Source organism: Cibotium barometz, chromosome 61 (assembly GCF_041138505.1).
Source record: "Cibotium barometz isolate CiBa-2024 chromosome 61, ASM4113850v1, whole genome shotgun sequence".
In the NCBI taxonomy this organism is placed as follows: Eukaryota; Viridiplantae; Streptophyta; class Polypodiopsida; order Cyatheales; family Cibotiaceae; genus Cibotium; species Cibotium barometz.
Genome location: NC_141106.1, coordinates 20,808,210 through 20,827,692, shown reverse-complemented (window position 1 = coordinate 20,827,692; position 19,483 = coordinate 20,808,210). Strand labels below are relative to the sequence as shown.

Sequence of the window (19,483 nt, the reverse complement as noted above, 5' to 3'; positions counted from 1 at the left end):
GTATCTTACACAAGATATATTAATTCAATTTCGTATCCGCGTGAGAAACATTTTCTCATTTATCATATCTCGCCCGAGTTACATTTTTTCATTTATCATATCTAGCCCAAGATATAAATATACATATTGAGCTGGCATGGCACCATGGCCAGGCAATCTAATCAGCAAATCCACCTATCTCACCCAAGATATGCTGAGATGCTGACTAGATTGCTTGGTCATGCTGTTATGTATCTCGCACGAGATATGGTGTGGCGGTTCTTGCCCTACCTTTTACGGCGCCACATATCTCGAGCAGGGATATGGAGCCATGGCAACGTGGAAATGTGTGATTGGTACACTTTAAATTGTCGAGATACCCTGGATACAAATTCGGGAAGCTCGAAAATGTCCCACTTTTGTCCAAACCTCCCCTGAGGTAGCTAGTTTATCATGCTATTGCCCACTCATGTCACACTTTTGTTTATAGATCACATCTAGGTTTACTCATGTCGCATGTCTTTTATAGCTCATGTCTTGGTTGAATCATGTCACACACGTCTATTATAGCTCACATCTCACATCTGTAAAATAGCTCACATCCTAGTTGACTCACGTCAAAAGTTTGTTATAGCTCACATCTCATGTTGTGATTGACTCACACTCACATTTGGGTTAACTCATATCAACACATCTATTATAGCTCACATCTCATGCATGTTATCTCACATTTGTATAACTCATGTCCATGTCCTATGTTTGTTATAGCTCACGCTCATGATTTTTTGGTGCATGAATGTAGACTCATGTTTCCTCCCTGAGAGGCATTTTTATCTTGTCTTTAAGACTTTTTTGGGTTTCTTGGATTTTTAGGAGATGATTAAGACTCTTAATCCTAATTATGAGAGATTATATAAGTGATTAAGTGTTTTTATTGACAAACATGTGGTTTTACATACTCTAAACTAATTTTAATAATGCATGACCAAAATCAAAGAAAAATAATGACCGCACCCTAATTCACTCAATCGAGACTCAAAGCTTATGTTTTTGAGGTGATAATCACTCCTAATCACACTAGCTAAGCCACTTTTTGGTTTAATAAAACTCAATCTAAGCCTCTTGGGATTAATTATAGTACAAATCAATAATGAAAGCAAGGTTTTTTCTTCTAATCTAGCACGTAGAATGCCAATCTATGACAAAATAGCTCAAAATAACTTAAAAACAACAGATCCAACACTTCCAAAGCTCCAAACCCACATGTTTTTTTGAAGTGTGACCTTCTAATCAACAGTAGGAATTATTGGGTAATCTCAATAGCTTGTAATGGAGATCAAAATTGAACTAAGCCTTAGGCCTTTCCCCGTCATGATGCCAAATATCTTCAAGTCAAGAGCTTACCTTATCCTTCTTTGAATAGCTTGAATAGCTCATGAACCATTAATGACACATGCTTTTATCTCCATAATACCTATAGGCTATACCCTTAATGTGACTAACAAACAATATGTGGCTCACACTTTCCGCGTGATCTCTTGTCACACTTTCCACATGATCTCTTGTAAAGTCTAAAGAACTTGTATTTAACCTTAATATTAAACACAACCAGACTAACATAAGTCAAACATGATCTCTTGTAAAGTCTAAAGAACTTGTATTTAACCTTAATATTAAACACAATCAAACTAACATAAGTCAAAATTGTAATTTTGATTTCCCTTGGATACTTGGAATCAAGTAAAAGCCTCTGGCAATTAGATTTCCCTTGGGAACTTGGAAGCAAGTAAAAGCCTTGGCAATTGGATCGCCTTGGGAACCTAACATAAGTCAAAATTGTAATTTTGATTTCCCTTGGATACTTGGAATCAAGTAAAAGCCTCTGGCAATTAGATTTCCCTTGGGAACTTGGAAGCAAGTAAAAGCCTTGGCAATTGGATCGCCTTGGGAACTTGGAATTAGATTTGCTTGGAAGCAAGTAAAAGCCTGGCAATTAGATTGCTAGAAAGGCAGTGTCTAGGGTGGCTTTGCCTCTCATCCGCATGAAAGAAAATAAGTGAAGTAATTTTACATGAGTCTAAGCCCAAAATATTATATGAATGGAAGTTTATTATTTATTTATTTATATATGAATGAAATGGTGCTATTTACAAATTACAAATAACGAGGGACAAAAAGTGGGTAATTTTAACGGTCAATGCGGATAGGATCGTAACTTAATTTTTTATTTTCCATCACATGCCTGCAGTAAATTGGGCAGGTACAAATTACAATCACAATTTCTACGTACAAATCCCGATTTCTTGTAGCTCGTGTGATCTCTTCAATCCAATCCATAAAAGAGGTGCACGGTGAACCGTGCGATTAAAGAATCTTTAAAAATAAATAAACGTGCCTCAATTCCACAGAGGCTAATTATTACTTGTAGTCACGTGAAAACGCCATGGAAATTTGACAACGTTGTACGATGGGCAAACATCTGAAATCGATGCAGCCAAAAACACGTGCCACAATGCTATGTTGAACGTCCTCCCGCGGCGCATTCAGGGTGGCTTTAACTTTTATAGGCCGTAGAACTTGGGTAATACCAGCCCACGAGAAGTGCATTCCAGCCAGCAAGAAAGAAGCTGGCTCCCGAATCCCTGCTATATAATCTATTTGAGAAATTGAGATCAGACCATCTATTTGTCACAATGCTTTTTCAGAAGAGGCAAGTGTGTATTAATTCAGCAAGAACGCTTCACCTTCTGTGCTATTAGAGATCTTAATACATATTCTTATTCTTATGTGCCCTCCTCACATCACGATACAGAATTCAACCAGCTAATTAGAAGATTAATTATGGGATCAATGCTCCAGAGTTGGGTTTCACAGGAGCTTCTGGGGCTTCCATACGAATTATCAACAGCTGATAAAGAGTTACTACATAGGAACTACGGGATCACAAAATTGCACTGGGCATCGCTCACCGGGTCCATGCCCTATGCAACAGATCTGCTCAATGGAAATGCTCAGGTGCACGTCACCATGCTGCCTCGAATCAAGCCGAGTGTGAATGACAGCGATGAGGTAGGAGTCACGGCACTATTCCTTGCGGCGAGGTCAGGGCACAAGGGGCTGGTAGAAATCCTTCTGGAGCATGGAGCAGTGCAAGACATCCTCAAACCAGACCGCAAGGGGGACACCGCTCTGCATGCAGCAGCTTTGAGTGGTGAATTGAGTGTGGTGCAGCTGTTGCTGAATGCTCTTCCTAGCACCGCCCCTGCAGCCGATGATCCTGATCACGGCCCCGTACTGGCTAGGCGGTCGGCGGTCATCGATGTGAAAGGCTGCAAGGAAAGAACACCCTTGCACTACGCTGCGGGGGAAGGCCACTTGGAAGTTGTTCGCGCGCTGCTGGAATCCGGAGCCAGTATGTCCGCGCGCGACGCCCATGGTGCCACGCCGTTTCACTTTGCTGCTGGATGGGGAAACAGCTGCATATTAACAGCCATGCAGGAGATGCTAATGGGCGAGGATGTGGATGATAAGGGGTGGACAGCTTTGCACTACGCGGCGAGTCAGGGGCAGCTTGAGGCGGTGCAATGGCTGCTAAATCACGGTGCTTCCATCGATGCCCGTGACTCACTTCATAGAGACACCCCTCTGCATCTTGCTGCCAGATACCCTAAGGTCATTCATGCTCTTATAGAGAGTGGAGCCAATATCTGGCTTAAGAACGAGGAGGATGAACTTGCCATATCTTTGGCTCACTCGCAGAAGAATGCTATGGCTGTGAAGGCACACCTAAAGGCTATCCAACGGCTGCCTCGAGAAGAGATGGATCCATTGTGCAAGCATGGCAGAGTGATCGGAGCAACTCTCCTGCATTATTTCTCCGCCTACGGCACAACTGAAGACATGGATTGGATTCTTGGGTTCTCTGCATTCGAGGAAGATAGTAGCACGGACGCTGCATTCCAGCCGCATGGATCTAGATACCCAGCAAAGATCAACATAGAGGATAATGCCGGTCAAACGGCTATGCACTGGGCTGCAGTAGAGGGCAATCTAGATGGCATCAGAGCTCTTGTCCAAAGTAAGGCTAACCTGCATGCAGTTGATAAGAAGGGCAGAAGTGCTCTGTGCCTTGCTGTCTCTAATAGCACAGACATGGAATTTGCTCACAAATTCCTAGGCTTGCCGCTTGTGAAGCTCCAAGTTCGGAAATTGATAACTCATGAAGAGGCCACCGAGTGGATGAAGGAATACTATTCTTTTCACAACTTTCAAAAGGCTATGGGGACTATAAGAATCAAAGAACCCAGCCACCGAGCACGCAGTATTGTTCTAGACTTGTTAGATGAACTGCCGCCCATTTATCTGGCTCTCCATGCAGGGAGAGAAGATGTTGCTAGCTTCATGCAACAACACATGAAGGGAGCAGCGCAAGACGCTGTGAACAAAGAGGGTAAAAAAACAGGGAGAACTGCGTTACACTGGGCCACAATATGGGGCAAGGAGGAGATTGTCTCAAAACTGTGCACGTCGAAATTGTTTGCAGAAGAGCTGAAATCAAACCTGGAAGACAAATATGGGAAGACGGCGCTGCAGTACGCCAAGGAGATGAAGCAAGAGGCCATTGAGAAGGTGCTGATGGAGACTAGGGGAGATGTTCGAGTTCACCTGGACAATCTGTACAGAGAGCGGCAGGTGTACGTTGATGAGGCCAACGCGATCTTGGTGGGCGCTTGTTTGATCGCAAGCGTCACCTTCGCCGGATGGCTCCAGCCTCCCCTCAACTACACCACCTATTACGACTTGCCTCCTTTGGCCTCCCCCCCGGCGCCTGATCCATCCAACTTCCCCTCCTACGCTGCTGTGCAGCAGCACGTGGGGGTGCGAGTGTTTTGGGCCTTCAACAGCCTCTCCTTTATCTTCGCTGTCGCCACCGTCTTGGCGGGTCTTGTGGGCGTGGTGCCCATTCCGGGCCGCTACATCACCACCACCGTCGTGCACCTCCGCCGGACCTTGTGGGTGGCGTCGGCCATGCTGGCACTTTCCATACTGCTTGTCCTAGGTGCGTTTGCCGCTGCGGGCTTCACGGTGCTCCCTCCCATATTCAGGTACCAAGCCAATATGATGGGCACCGTGATCGTGGGGGGCATCCCCTGCGTCGTCCTCTTGGCATGGTTCGTCTGGCCCACCAGGCAGCATGCCGGCTCTCCTTCTCCCCCATCTCTTCCTCCTCCTCCTCCTCTTCCTCCCCCTCCTCTGTGGATCAGTAGGTCTCGTCCTTGGGAAGGGATGATGTGACTTCAACCCGTATTAGCTCTCGTTTCCGCCCGTCGTTAGTGGTGAACTTTACTTTGTGGTGTAATACAACGAGCATTTTCTACAATGAAATGAAGAAATAAACTAAGAGTTCATGCGAAGTTGAGTGGTGTGAGTAGTAGATTAGTGTTGTTGTCGTATTGTATGCTCAAAAAAATAAATTGTTTGGGGAAGTGTAAATGGGTGAAGAAGCATCAAAAATGAGTTGAAAAGGTGAAATTTCTTGGGCTTTTGGGTTCTCTATGAATGGACAAGGTGGTGATGAGATACCATATTTGTAGCTTGTTGTAAAAGTGGTGGCTCTTAAGTCATTTCAACTTAGCTTCTTGCTAAGCATTTATCATAGTCGTTGGTCTTGTCTTTGGGTGTGTTGCCTCCGCGAACAAGTCCCATCAATAACGAAATCAATGTTTTTGTGCTCTCAAGTATTTGCATGCCGATGGAAGATGTATAGGAGGCTTGAGCCTCAAATGCTTGCCTCTCACACAAGCTCTCGAGGAGAGGAATGAAGAGAGAGTAAGGGTTGGAGAAAACCTACACTACCTAGCAATACCCTAATCAATGAAATGAGCAAATGAATAACCAAACACACAGAGCAAATGAACTAATGAATAAATGACTAAGCAAACACACAAAGCAATCTATCAAAGCTTACACACAGCCATACACATTCCATGACATAGCTCTCTCTCCAATGTCAATCCCAAGGATAAGGTTAAGGGCACATAGTATTCGTACCATTCAACATGCAAGGAACCCAAGAAAGAATGGTTACACTCTCTTCATATTCTTCTAAGCAAGATGGAAATCCTCAAGCATACAAACCTTCCTCTTGCAACATAACCTCACACCTTCTCACTAGCTATCACTATAACATAATGATAATATAGTAGCATTTTTAGCAGTGTTATTATAACTCCAAGCCTTAGTAACTGTCGGGGTGATTTTGGTGCTATAGATGTTACTATATTCACTACAGCTCTGGGAGCGATGCTCAGCAATGTTATTAGCAGTAAAATTTCACTACTATATTTGTGCAACGAGAGCATTGCTAAGCTGCATTATTAGCAGCAAAAATTTATTATTGAGCATCAAAATAATCCCCAGCAATGTCAAATTTTCATTATAATGTTACTTAGTAGAAAAAATAAACCTACAAAAATTACTGGGACAGACTAAGAAGTTCTCACATCAGGCAAAATATGAACTCTCATTTTTGCTCTTTAGGTTATTTTCACACCTCCTCTCTCTAGAAAAATGAGCTTACAAATCAAATCAAAAGTTGGTGGAGTTTGGACATTTTGAATCTACTCTTTGAGAACTTTTCAATGATATATAGCATGATGGGTAATTTTGTACATTTATGAAATTCTCGAATTGGTGATGACATGGCACATCATCACCAATTTGGAGAGTTACATGCCACATCATCACCAATTAGGGGACTTTGTGAATATGCAAAATTACCCATCATGTTTGTTGGAATTAGGGTTGCAGGAAAGCACACAAAGCTTGGAGAAGAAGAAGCAAGAATGCACACAACACACAATGTATTAGATTGTGTCAATGTACAAAAGATAAGTTAGCCCTAGAAGGATGGGCGTATATACAAGCCGGGGGAAAAAACCTCCTAAAGAGGGAAAAAGTGCCCCGGCGGTCCTAAGTGTGTTCACACACATCACTGCCTATATATATATATATGGCAACAAATCTCCCTTGGGAGTGATGGTGTGAACGAGAGCTGGCACTCATGTATAGGGGAGTGTCATGTCCGAAGTAGATCAGTCCACAAAGGGAAGCAAGCCTAAAGCTTTGAGGAAAGCTTCGAACTTCTCACGAGGAAGCGCCTTTGTGAAAAGATCGGCGAGGTTGTCGTGTGTTGGCACATAGGCCAAGCTGATCTCTCCTGCGGAAAGTCTTTCCCTGACATAGTGATAATGCACCTCAATGTGCTTTGTGCGAGCATGAAAAACTGGGTTTCTCGCAACTGCCAATGCACTCTGACTGTCAGTGAAGATAGAGGTGGCAGACTCCTGTCCAACACCCAAGTCAGCCACCATAAGCCGTCTGAGCCACACACACTCAACCGTAGCTGTGAAAGCTGTCCTATACTCAGCTTCACAACTAGAAGTGGCCACAGTACGTTGCTTCTTGCTCAGCCAAGATATGCATGAGCTACCGAGCATGAAACAAAAACCACTTGTGGACACTCTTGTGTCATAGCAACCAGCCCAATCTGAGCCCGAAAAAGCATGTAAATCTGGCGGCAACGATCCCCCCTTGGGATTAAACAACCCAAGATGTATGGTGCCACTCAAGTAGCAAAAGATGCGTTTAACTGCCTCTTCTAATGCTGAGACCCTGGGCTATGCATAAACCTGCTCACCTGTGAGACTGCAAACTGAATGTCCGGCCTCGTAATGCATACATAAATGAGGCAACCAACAGCTGATAGACTGTGACATCAAAGTAATCTCCAGCATCATGAAGACTTAACTTCAAACCTGTCTCCATTGGAGTAGCAATAGGCTTGCAGTCTTCAAGCTGGCCAAATCTCCGCAACAATGTCTCAATATACTTTGTCTCCAGCATCATGAAGACTTAACTTCAAACCTGTCTCCATTGGAGTAGCAATAGGCTTGTAGTCTTCAAGGCCAAATCTCCGCAACAATGTCTCAATATACTTTGTCTGACACAAAGCAATACCTCCATCACACTGCTTAAATTGTATCCCCAAATAATGATGCAAATGTCCCAAATCTGACATCTCAAAAGAGGCATTCAAATCAGCCTTAAAATCAGCAATATGACTCTCATTTGGTCCTGTGAGCAGCATGTCATCGACATAGAGAGCAATGATTAGATGTACACCATCCACACGTTTAACATAGAAAGTGCTTTCTGTTGGACTATTCTGAAACCCATGTGCAGTCAAATATGCATGTATCTTTTCATACCAAGCTCGTGGAGCTTGCTTTAAACCATATAAAGCCTTTTTAAACTTGCACACTTTGTTTTCCTGCCCTCTTTGAACAAAACCACGTGGCTGCGATACATACACCTCCTCATGCAAATCTCCATCCAAGAATGCAATCTTTATGTCTAGTTGATGTACATTCCAACCATTATGAGCTGCCAATGCACAAATGCTACGAATGGTAGTCATACGACAAGTGGGAGCAAAGTTCTCATCAAAATCAATGCCCTTTTCTTGAGCATAACCCTTTGCAACAAGTCTAGCCTTATAGCGATCAACACTGCCATCTGGCTTTCGTTTCAACTTAAAAACCCACTTACATCCAATGGCCTTTTTACCAATAGGCAAATCACACAAAGACCATGTACAAAACCCACTTACATCCAATGGCCTTTTTACCAATAGGCAAATCACACAAAGACCATGTACCATTCTTCATTATAGCATCATATTCACTTTGCATTGCAGCCAACCAATTATCTGATTTTTGTGCCTCATCAAATGAAAGAGGTTCTTCCTCTTCACACATACTAGACATGGCCAAAGCATAACAATCTGATGCATAAGAGGCATGCTGAAAACCTGAACGAGTATGACTAGATATAGGTGCATCAATTTTACTATCACGCAAGGTTTGCACCAGCCATTACCTCTAGCCTGCTCATTTTCAGCCCTATCCTCAAAAATTACATCCTGTAAATCTGCATCAGAAATAGGCTGATCTATGATGTCGTTTGAAATCTGCATAGGCTGAATATTTGCCTCATTAGGACTTACATTTGAATTCCCACCTGTAAACAGAGGCAACAATGTATCAAATACATCCCATGAGCTCACACCTGTCTCTTTGGTACATGATAACAAGGGCTGCACAGCATCTTCCACAAAAACAACATCTCGACTAATCAAGATACGCTTTGACTGCGGATGATACAACCTGTAACCCTTGCTCTCAGCACTGTAACCAACAAAAATGCATTTGACAGCCTTATCATCCAATTTTCTGCGTTGTTGCACAGGCACTAAAGCATAGGCCAAGCAACCAAAGACACGCAAGTGACCAATAGAAGGCTTCCTGCCATGCCAAGCTTCGTATGGAGTAATAGACTGCAAGGCCTTAGTGAGACACCTGTTGAGTACATAGAAGGCTTCCTACCATGCCAAGCTTCGTATGGAGTAATAGACTGCAAGGCCTTAGTGGGACACCTGTTGAGTACATAGAAGGCTTCCTGCCATGCCAAGCTTCGTATGGAGTAATAGACTGCAAGGCCTTAGTGGGACACCTGTTGAGTACATATGCAGCACACATGATAGCCTCAAGCCAAAACGCATGTGGCAAAGCTTGGCTCTTGACCATACATCGTGCCATCTCCATAAGTGACCTGTTTTTCCTCTCAGCAACACCATTTTGCTGAGGGGTATACAGCACTGTACATTGGTGTTTTATCCCATGACTAGCCAGAAATGCATCAAACTCTTTAGACAAGTACTCCCCCCCTCGATCAGAACGGAGGGAGCCCACAATACAATTGGATACATTTTTAATCATAAGAAAAAACTGTTTGAAGCACAAAAACACTTTGGACTTTGTCTTCAGTGGATATACCCATGCATGCCTTGAGTAATCATCAATGAAAGTCACGAAGTACAAGTGTTTACCAAATGACGAAGTTTGCATAGGCCCACATACATCACTATGTACACGTTGCAATTTGCGAGTGGCCCGCACAGAACCATCCTTTGGAAATGCAGAACGCTGCATTTTGCCCAAAATACAGCCTTCACAAACATGTTTCAATGGTGCCTCAAGAGGGGGCAATGAAGCAACCATATCAAATTTCTGCAAACGCAGCAAACTAGCAAAGTTCAGATGACCAAAACGAGCATGCCATAGTTTTGCATTTGAAACTGCCTTTTCATCAGAAACTGCATTTGCTGAATCTTCCACACACTTGTCATAAGAATTGATCCTATATAGCCCACGAAACAAGGTGCCAGATACAATAATCGTATCACCAGAAGTCAAATCATGAACAGTACATCTGTCATCCACAAATTTGACTACAAGTCCAAGTCTAGCAAGTGCAGAGACAGACGGTAGATTCTTCTTTATCCCTGGCACATACAAAGCATCTGAAAGTGTGAAAGCGCTGCCATTTGCAGTAGTAAGCATAATTTTACCAACGCCCTTCACTGGGTAAGAAGAATTATTGGCACATGTGACAGTATTCCCATTAGGGACAGCCTCAAGAGAAGTGAACATATCACGATGCGAGATAATGTGCTTTGTAGCACCACTGTCAAAATACCAAACATGAGAGTCAACAGGAACTGCCAAACATGCATCATGTACAGATGGGTCATACTGGCAATACACGCTAAATGCCCATTCTGTATCCTGCACAACATTTGCAGAATCTGCATTTGTAGAAGCATCCGCTTTTGTGGCTGCATTTGACTCTTTCTTCTTTGCCTCTTTAGCCTTTAGCTTAGGGCAATTCTTAATGACATGATCATTTGCCTTACAATAGTTGCACCTGGTCTTTTTCTTGCCTTTATCAAGAGCCTTCTCAGACTTATTGTTGCTACCTGTGGAAGGAGAAGAAGTTGCAAACCTACTAATAGGAGAAGAAACAGTGGAAGGGGCTGCCTTACCACTTAAATGCTTGATCAACTGCACGCTGCCTGGCCCTATTTTGCCTGGACTGCGCTTCTTGCAAGATCTTGTTGACTAAAGTATCATACTTGACAGCATCAGGTCTGTCCTCATCAGCAAGAAGTCTCCACGTGGAAGCAAAAGTCTGATATGTCTCAGGTAAAGCATCAAGAACAGTCTGCACAAGAGAAAGATCAGGAATAATCTCACTTGCAGAAATCAACTTTTCTTTGAGATCTTTAATCTCAGCAAGAAAAACATTCATGTCATCATCTTCCTGCATAATCTTCAATTCTAGCTCTTTACGCAGGTAAGAGATTTTTGCCTCGTTACGACCTGCATACAAACCAGCTAGAATATCCCAAGCCTGTTTTGCTGTTTTAGCTGAACGGATATGTGGGGTGATATTCCGTTTAACAGAAAGTGCAATCAAGTCATGAGCCTACGCATCTTTACCATCCCAACGAGCTTGTTCAGGAGTGGGTAAAGCAGCAGCAGCAAACAACAGTAGAGCTGCTAGAACCTGCAACATCCTCAACAGATCCTACATCCACAGAACCTGGACGTACATCCATACCCTACACAATGTTCCACACTCCTTTTGCAACCAAAACATGCTGCATCATGTATGCCCAAAGTGGGTAGTTGCTGTCTCCATCCAGTTTGTCTTCAGCAGACAACATGCAAAATACATCATTGTGGTTATCAGCCATGGCCACCACCACTGACTGAAATTGATGCAAAAGCTACCTGTAATGAAGCAAAGACTGAACAGAGAACAACTCGTGCTATGTAGCACGGTCCACAATAGAATACGTATGCCTGTTTTGCAGAAAACTGCACTGTCAAAATTTCTGCACAAAATGACGAAAACACCTGTGCAGAACTTGAAATGCAAAAACGGAGCCCGAAACGACCTCAAATGCAATTTATAGAGTATAGGGACCTGCAAGCGCTCGTGAAAGCTCACCTCAATCGGAGAACGTGAGTCGGAGGGTGCTGGCGGTGTAGCCCTGGGAGCCGATGCCTGCTCTGATACCAATTGTTGGAATTAGGGTTGCAGGAAAGCACACAAAGCTTGGAGAAGAAAAAGCAAGAATGCACACAATACACAATGTATTAGATTGTGTCAATGTACAAAAGATAAGTTAGCCCTAGAAGGATGGGCATATATACAAGCCGAGGGAAAAAACTTCCTAAAGAGGGAAAAAGTGCCCCGGCGGACCTAAGTGTGTTCACACACATCACTGCCTATATATATATATATATATGGCAACAATGTTATATATTATTGAAAATGTCTCGAATAGTGGATTTCAAATGTCTCGAAAATGTCTCGAATAGTGGATTTCAAATGTGAAATCTCCGTCAACTTTTGATTTGATTTGTAAAAATTTCACCATGAGCCCATTTTTCTAGAGAGAGGGTGTGAAAATTCATAAGGGGAAAAAATGAATGTCCATATTTTGCCTAATGCAAAACTCCCTAGTATGTCCCACCCTTTAAGAAAGCTATATGTCTCAGCTATTTTAAAAATAAAGAGATAGTAGAAAGAATTGAACAAAAACATATATTCATTGAGTTTAAACGTTTAAACGATTAAAAAATATTGATAAGGCTTTTAGACATATGATCATCATCCTCATCTTCATCATCATCCTCATCTTTTTATCATCATCCTCATCTTCAAAATCACTTCCTTTATCTTTATGGTCTCCTTTACCTTTATGGTCTCCTTATGTGCATAGTCCGGATCATCTTCACTCTCTTACATACATGAACAAATGAATAAGATAACTATTAAATAGTAAAAGAGAATACATACACAAGAAAAAGGATTATATATTACTTATCTCATTAGCAGTAGTTTCAAAAATGAACTCATTCAAGAAAACACCTCGCACATGCATCCATACCCACAATTGTTTTTGGGGGGTTACGTATCCATTTATAATCATATTGTTCCTTTATTGGGGGGCAACCAACAACCTCCCTCTAAAGAAACAAGAAAATAGAAGATCAAAATATATTTAAGAAGAGTAAAATAGAAGACCAGATTAGATTAATGCAAAGTGGATAATATACACTTACAAAGCGTGCATTGAAGGAAGATTTTCCTCTTAGCCCAAAGTGAGAAGCTTCTCGCTTTCATAATCTTGAAACACTTGCTGTTGCTTATTGTTTGTATACTTCTAGATTCTTCTTCACAAAGCTCTGCACATGCCTCCACTCCTCTTATGTGAAAACACTAGGCTTCTCAGAGTTTGACTTAGTGGCTCTCTGAATGTTTGCTCGTCTATTAGAGAGAAAAAGCTTCATTCTTTTTTTCATAAACTCATCCGAGAAGCCAAGGGACAGATGTGGGATTGGAAACTCACTTTTAAGCACATTAAGATATTGTTTGATGAAAGTTCATCTTATGCTTTCCATTTTTTAAAATAAACTTGGAACCCTAAGTTCACAAGCGCATATATTCGATTAATTACTTGTTTTCCTCCACTATCCATGATAAGCAACCCATCCATATCTATGCTATATGGTAGCTCACATGGATCATGTGGTGGGATTTCTCTCCTCAGGGAGATGGCTAATAAGTGTGGGATGATGAAACCCTCTCTCTTGTGTATATGGAGATGATGTGGGGACTTAGTAGAGCTTCTCCCAAAGCAAAAACACCTTGCTCTTTTGTTGCTACTACATCTAGTAAACCCCCCACTAGACTCCCTACGTCATGGTGGTGAAGATGAACGTGAGGGAGCAGGATTGGGTCTAGTCAATGTGGGCCTACTGGGTTGAGGTGTAGGGTTATTAGACCCGTCTTGTAATGGCCCTTCTACACCACTTTAGCCTACATCATACAATGGATTAGATTGGCATGATGGTAGAAAAGGTTCTAAAGTGTGCATATATAAGGATGCATAAAGACAGATAATGCATAAACATATAAAGAGAGGGAGACAATACAAAGACACATAAAACATATAAATATACCTATATATGCGCTAGCTATGTCCATCCTTGATGCCCATAATGTTAATTGAAAATGGAGAGTAGCTATGGGTCTTGAGAATGATAAATTGGAATTGAATGTCGAGGAGGAGAAGACATGGTTTTCTACATAATACATACAATTATGTATATGAGACATGATTGTAAAGCCTCATGAGTTTCATGCATACGCTTCATGAGCTTCATGCAAAGCCTCATGCGAAGAGTCTTCATGAGCTTTATGCATAAATACTTCATACATATAGACTTAAGGATAAAGCCCGTATGCAGTCATAATGCTTAAGTCTTCATGAGCTTTATGCATAAATACTTCATACATAGAGACTTAAGCATAAAGCCCGTATGCAGTCATAATGCTTAAGTCTTAAGATGCTATGCATTATGCTTAAACATTATGGTTATGACTTAAGCATAAAGCCCTTATGCAGTCATAAAGCTTAAGTCTTCAGATGCTATGCATTATGCTTAAACATTATGGTTACACCTTATGCATAGAGGATTTATGCTTAAGCTTTGGAATTAGGGTTACGGTTGCAACAATGCACACACACAAGATAGAGAAGCTTGAGAGCACACAAACTCACTAGATTAGAATAAACAAATGTGTTCTAGATACAAAAGATAAGTACACACTCCAAAATGAGTAGATAAGAGGGTGTACATATGCACGGGGAAAAAAACCTCCTAGTAAGGGAAAAAATGCCCCGACGGTCCTAAGTGTGTTCACACATCATTGCCATATAATGCTACAAATCCCCCTTATAGTGATGATGTGAACATGTACAGGGTATGGCCGATCAATCCTGAAAAGACAGTAAGCCCAAAGCTTTACGAAAAGCTTTAAAGTTTTCATGAGGAAGAGCCTTCGTGAATAAATCTGCCATGTTGTCATGTGTAGGCACATAGACCAAGCTGATCTCTGCCGCTTTAGAGAATCTTTCCTGACATAGTGATAATGCACCTCTGTGCTGAGTGCGAGCATGAAACACTAGGTTCCTCGCAACTGCTAATGCGCTCTGGCTGTCAGTGAAAATTGTAGTGCTGTCCAACACCCAAATCAGCCACCATAAGACGTCTGAACCACACACACTCAACTGTAGCTACTATAAAAGCTGTCCTATACTCAGCTTCACAGTTGGAAGTGGCCACTGTAGGCTGCTTCTTGTTGAGTCATGATATACATGAATCACCAAGGCAAAAGCAAAACCCACTAGTGGACACTCGTATGTCATAACATCTAGTCCAATCTAAATCACTGAAAGCATGCAGCTATGACTCACCCGCTTTTGGATAAAATAAGATGTCTCAACCACACACACTGAACTGTAGCTACTATAAAAGGTGTCCTGTACTCAGCTTCACAGTTGGAAGTGGCCACTGTAGGCTGTCATACATGATATACATGATGTATAGAACGATGACTAAAAATGTGTTCTTACTCCTCTTTACTATTGGACTATTGCAACAATCATTTGCAACCAAGTATGCATGAAGCTTCTCATACCATGCTCTAGGAGCTTGCTTAAGGCCATAAAGAGCCTTTTTCAACCTGCATACTTTAGACTCTTCTCCTTTCACAACAAAACCAGAAGGCTACGATACATACACCTCCTCATGTAAATCACCATTCAAGAATGCAGTCTTAATATCCAACCGATGTGCAGTCCACCCATGATGTGCTGCCAAAGAAATGATACACCTAATGGTAGTCATATGAGATGTGGGTGCAAAGGTGTCATCATACTCAATGCTCTTTTGCTGGGCATATCCCTTTGCAAAACAAGTCTAGTCTTGTAGCAATCAATGCTACCATCTGTTTTACATTCTAACTTGTAAACCCACTTAGTACCAATGGCCTTCTTGCCATGAGGTAGATCTATCAAATACCATGTGTCATTCTTGAGTATAGATTTATACTCATCCTGCATAGCATTGAGTATAGAGTTATACTCATCCTGCATAGCATGCATCCAATGATCATCATCATGTGCTTTCTCAAAGGAAACAGGTACCCATCACCATACTTCCACACCCCCCACCTCTTCCATCACAACCCTACATTAGGAGGCATTTGAGCATAAAAGGGCCCTCTAAGGATCCCTAATTTTAAAGAATTAAGACTAATTTTATTGAGGGTTAAGGAGACAAAGCTCATAATGCACCTACCTTTGGTGGGCCTAAAAGTAGGGGATCTCTCTAATTCTTAAACTAGGATTCTCTTTCTAGCTATTAAAACCCTACTAAGATCACTGATATCCACGCTTTCATTCTTATTTACTCCACTTTAATAGTCATATTTGAAATTCCCCCCACATTTCATTTCTTTCAATCATTACTATTATTAATCACATTTCCTACCAACCTCTGCAATAAGATTCTCTCTCTCTCTCTCTCTCTCTCTCTCTCTCTCTCTCTCTCTCTCTCTCTCTCTCCCCCTTTTTCCCAAGCTCTCTTCTCCTATTGTGAATACAATAGGACAGCCTTGAGTCTATCTCCCTCTCTCTCTTTATCTCTCTCCCTCTTCACCAATAGAATAGTCCTATTGTGAATACAATAGGATAGCCATGAGTCACTTCAGATTAGTCTCTTCCATTTTGGTTATGACAAAAATTTCAGATTCAATAAGAGTGTGGAAGTGGACTTGCACATTCGCATATTGAATGAATATGCACTAAATTTCAAGAAAGAACATCTAAATGCACATGAGAAGCATGCAAGAAGACAACAGGGTCACACTAATGTGGATCTTTGGATTGATGGATATTGATATCCTAATAATCCTTCTTCGCGTTGTGTAACGCCTCCGCTACGGCTGCGTCTTCCTCAAGCCGCCATAGCCTAGGCGTGGAGAAGAAGAGAGGGTGGAAGTCGGTTCACCTCCCAACCATATAATGACGAGTTAGGGTTTCTCGTTGGGTTTTATACTAAAACCCTGGCCTGTGTCCACACCTCCTTGCCCGGCCGCCCATCTTACTTAAGAGCCGTGCTAACTTAGATGTGTACACACATCGACCAAACCCTAACGCCCATTAACCCCTGAACCCCGCTAGCACTAATAATACTCTCGAGACTCCGAAAGCTATTAACTTATGCTAGGGTTCGACTTCCGTAGGACCATAGTCCTGACATTACTCCCCCCTTCGAAAAGATTTTTCGTCCTCGAAAACAAAAGTGGGGAAACGTTTCCTCATCACACTAATGTTTTCCCAAGTGGAGCCTTCCTCTGGACGGTCCTTCCACTTGACAAGAGCTTGTTTCCGAACTTGGTGGCGAGTACGTAACATGTGGTAATCCAATACTCTTTCTGGTTCATGAGGCAGTATTGGGGGTTCCGCATATTCTACCAAGAAAGAATCATCCACCGGCCTTTCATGACCCATAAGGCGTTTCCTCAAACGGCTTACATGAAAGATGGGATGAACCTTGGAATGTGCTGGTAACTCAAGTTTATAGGCTACTGAGCCCACCTTCTTGAGTATCTTAAATGGTCCACAAAATCGGGGCGACAATTTTGGTACGAGACCCGTTTTTAAACTGGTGGAGTTTTCGGGTACCTTCAGAAACACCCAATCACCTTCTTGAAAGTGAAGTGGCCTACGTTTCTGGTCCGCAAACTTCTTGTAACGATCTTGCGCTTGACGAACATTTAATCGTGCAAGGCGCAACATATCCATATGGTCTTGGATAAAATCCTTAACCTGACTGATTTTCTCATTCGCCAGTCCCACCGACACTGGTGAACGTGGCTGAAAACCATACATCAACATGAAAGGGCTAAAGCCTGTCGAGACATGCTTTGCACTATTGTAAGCAAACTCAAGAATAGGCAAATAAGACTCCCAATCAGATTGTTTTTTGCTGACATATGCCCGAAGCATATCTTCCAGCACTTGATTAACCCGTTCAGTCTGACCATCTGTCTGCGGCGGATGATCAGCTGTACTAAGGTTCAACATAGTACCCAACTTACTGAATACTGCTCGCCAAAAATGGCTGTTAAACTTGCGATCGCGATCACTGACAATATTGGATGGTAAGCCATAAAGTCGGTAAACATTCTCCACGAAAAGGCGTCCCAATTCTGGAGTTGTAACTGTTTTCTTAGTAGGCACAAACCGACAAAGCTTGGTTAATCGATCCACGATTACCCAAATGGCATCATGTCCACGATTTGGTGTGGGCAAGCCCGTTATAAAATCCATAGATATACTTTTCCACTTTCCGTCAGGAATCTCTAATGGATGCAGTAACCCGCCAGCTTTAAGACGTTCTGCTTTGTTCACTTGACACTTCTGACACTGCAGAACATAGTCAGTAACATCCTTGTGAAGTCCAGGCCAATAGAAATGCTTTCTTACGAGAGCATATGTTTTGCGAATGCCCGCATGACCTGCACTTGGACTATCATGACACTCAAAAAGAATTTGGCGCCTAGTGTCTAAGTCCAATGGAACACAAACTCTCCCCTTGTGGAGTAAGTATCCATCATCGATGGAAAAGTTTTTCCATCGCTGTAGTTCATCTTGTGATAAAGAAGAACCATGTGTGGAAGAACTGGAAACACTACCGTTTGAGTAAGAGGGACCCCTCATTTGAACATGATTCCACACCTTTGAGTATGTTGAATCCTGCTTGCATTTGCCTCGTAAAGATTCTAACAATTCGCTTTTCAACTCTGTGAATAGCAGCGAATTAATCTCCGGCATATGACTCAAGGCATCAGCTACAATATTGTAACGTCCTTTGCAATAGCGTAGCTTGCAATCATACTCCTGAAGGATCTCAGCCCATCTGGCCTTTCGACCCTGCAAATTTGTTTAGTTCATAAACCACTTTATGCTTTCGTGATCAAAAACAAGCTCGAATTGCGCACCATATAAGTAATGTCGCCATTTTCGTAAGGCATATATGATGGCAAAGAGCTCACGCTCGTAAGCTGAGTAGTTTTGTTGAGCACGATTGAGCTTCTTGCTCTCATAGGCAACAGGATGACCATCTTGAATGAGAACCGCACCCACTGCCTTAGCACTGGCATCCGTTTCAATGACAAATGGTTTTTGAGGATCCACAATTGCCAAGATGGGAGCTGTAGCCAAAGCAACTTTAAGCTTATCAAAGCTACGTTGTTGCTCCTCACGCCATTGAAAGGTAATTGCCGCACCTTTCAATTGATCAGTCATGGGAGCGGCAATCTTTGCATAACCGTTCACATATTTGTGATAAAATCCTGCCATTCCCAAAAAGATTTGAAGTTCTTCCTTACTTCGAGGTGTTGGCCATCGCATAATAGCATCAACCTTACTAGCATCCATAGCAATTCTGTCTGCAGAAATTACATGACCTAGGTATTGTATGCTATCCTTGAGAAATTCACACTTACTTTCTTTCGCGTAAAGTGCATTCTCGCGTAGTAACTAAAAAACTTTTCGTAAGTGTTCCAAATGCTCTTCTAAAGTCGAACTATAGACCAAAATGTCATCAAGAAAGACAAAAACTTTTCGTAAGTGTTCCAAATGCTCTTCTAAAGTCGAACTATAGACCAAAATGTC

At 42.2% G+C, this 19,483-nt stretch overlaps 1 protein-coding gene across 1 annotated transcript; it reads left to right on the top strand.

Moving 5' to 3' along the window:
- The first annotated feature begins 2,622 nt into the window (after positions 1 to 2,622).
- Positions 2,623 to 5,470, top strand: LOC147604648 (uncharacterized). The gene has a single exon (XM_086794607.1). The coding sequence runs from the start codon at positions 2,821 to 2,823 to the stop codon at positions 5,272 to 5,274; it is 2,454 nt and encodes an 817-aa protein (XP_086650733.1). The 5' UTR covers positions 2,623 to 2,820; the 3' UTR covers positions 5,275 to 5,470.
- Positions 5,471 to 19,483: the final 14,013 nt, after the last annotated feature.

Bases quoted from the DNA above. Each gene is read 5' to 3' on its own strand.
- LOC147604648 (XM_086794607.1), top strand. From the start codon at position 2,821: ATGGGATCAATGCTCCAGAGTTGGGTTTCACAGGAGCTTCTGGGGCTT.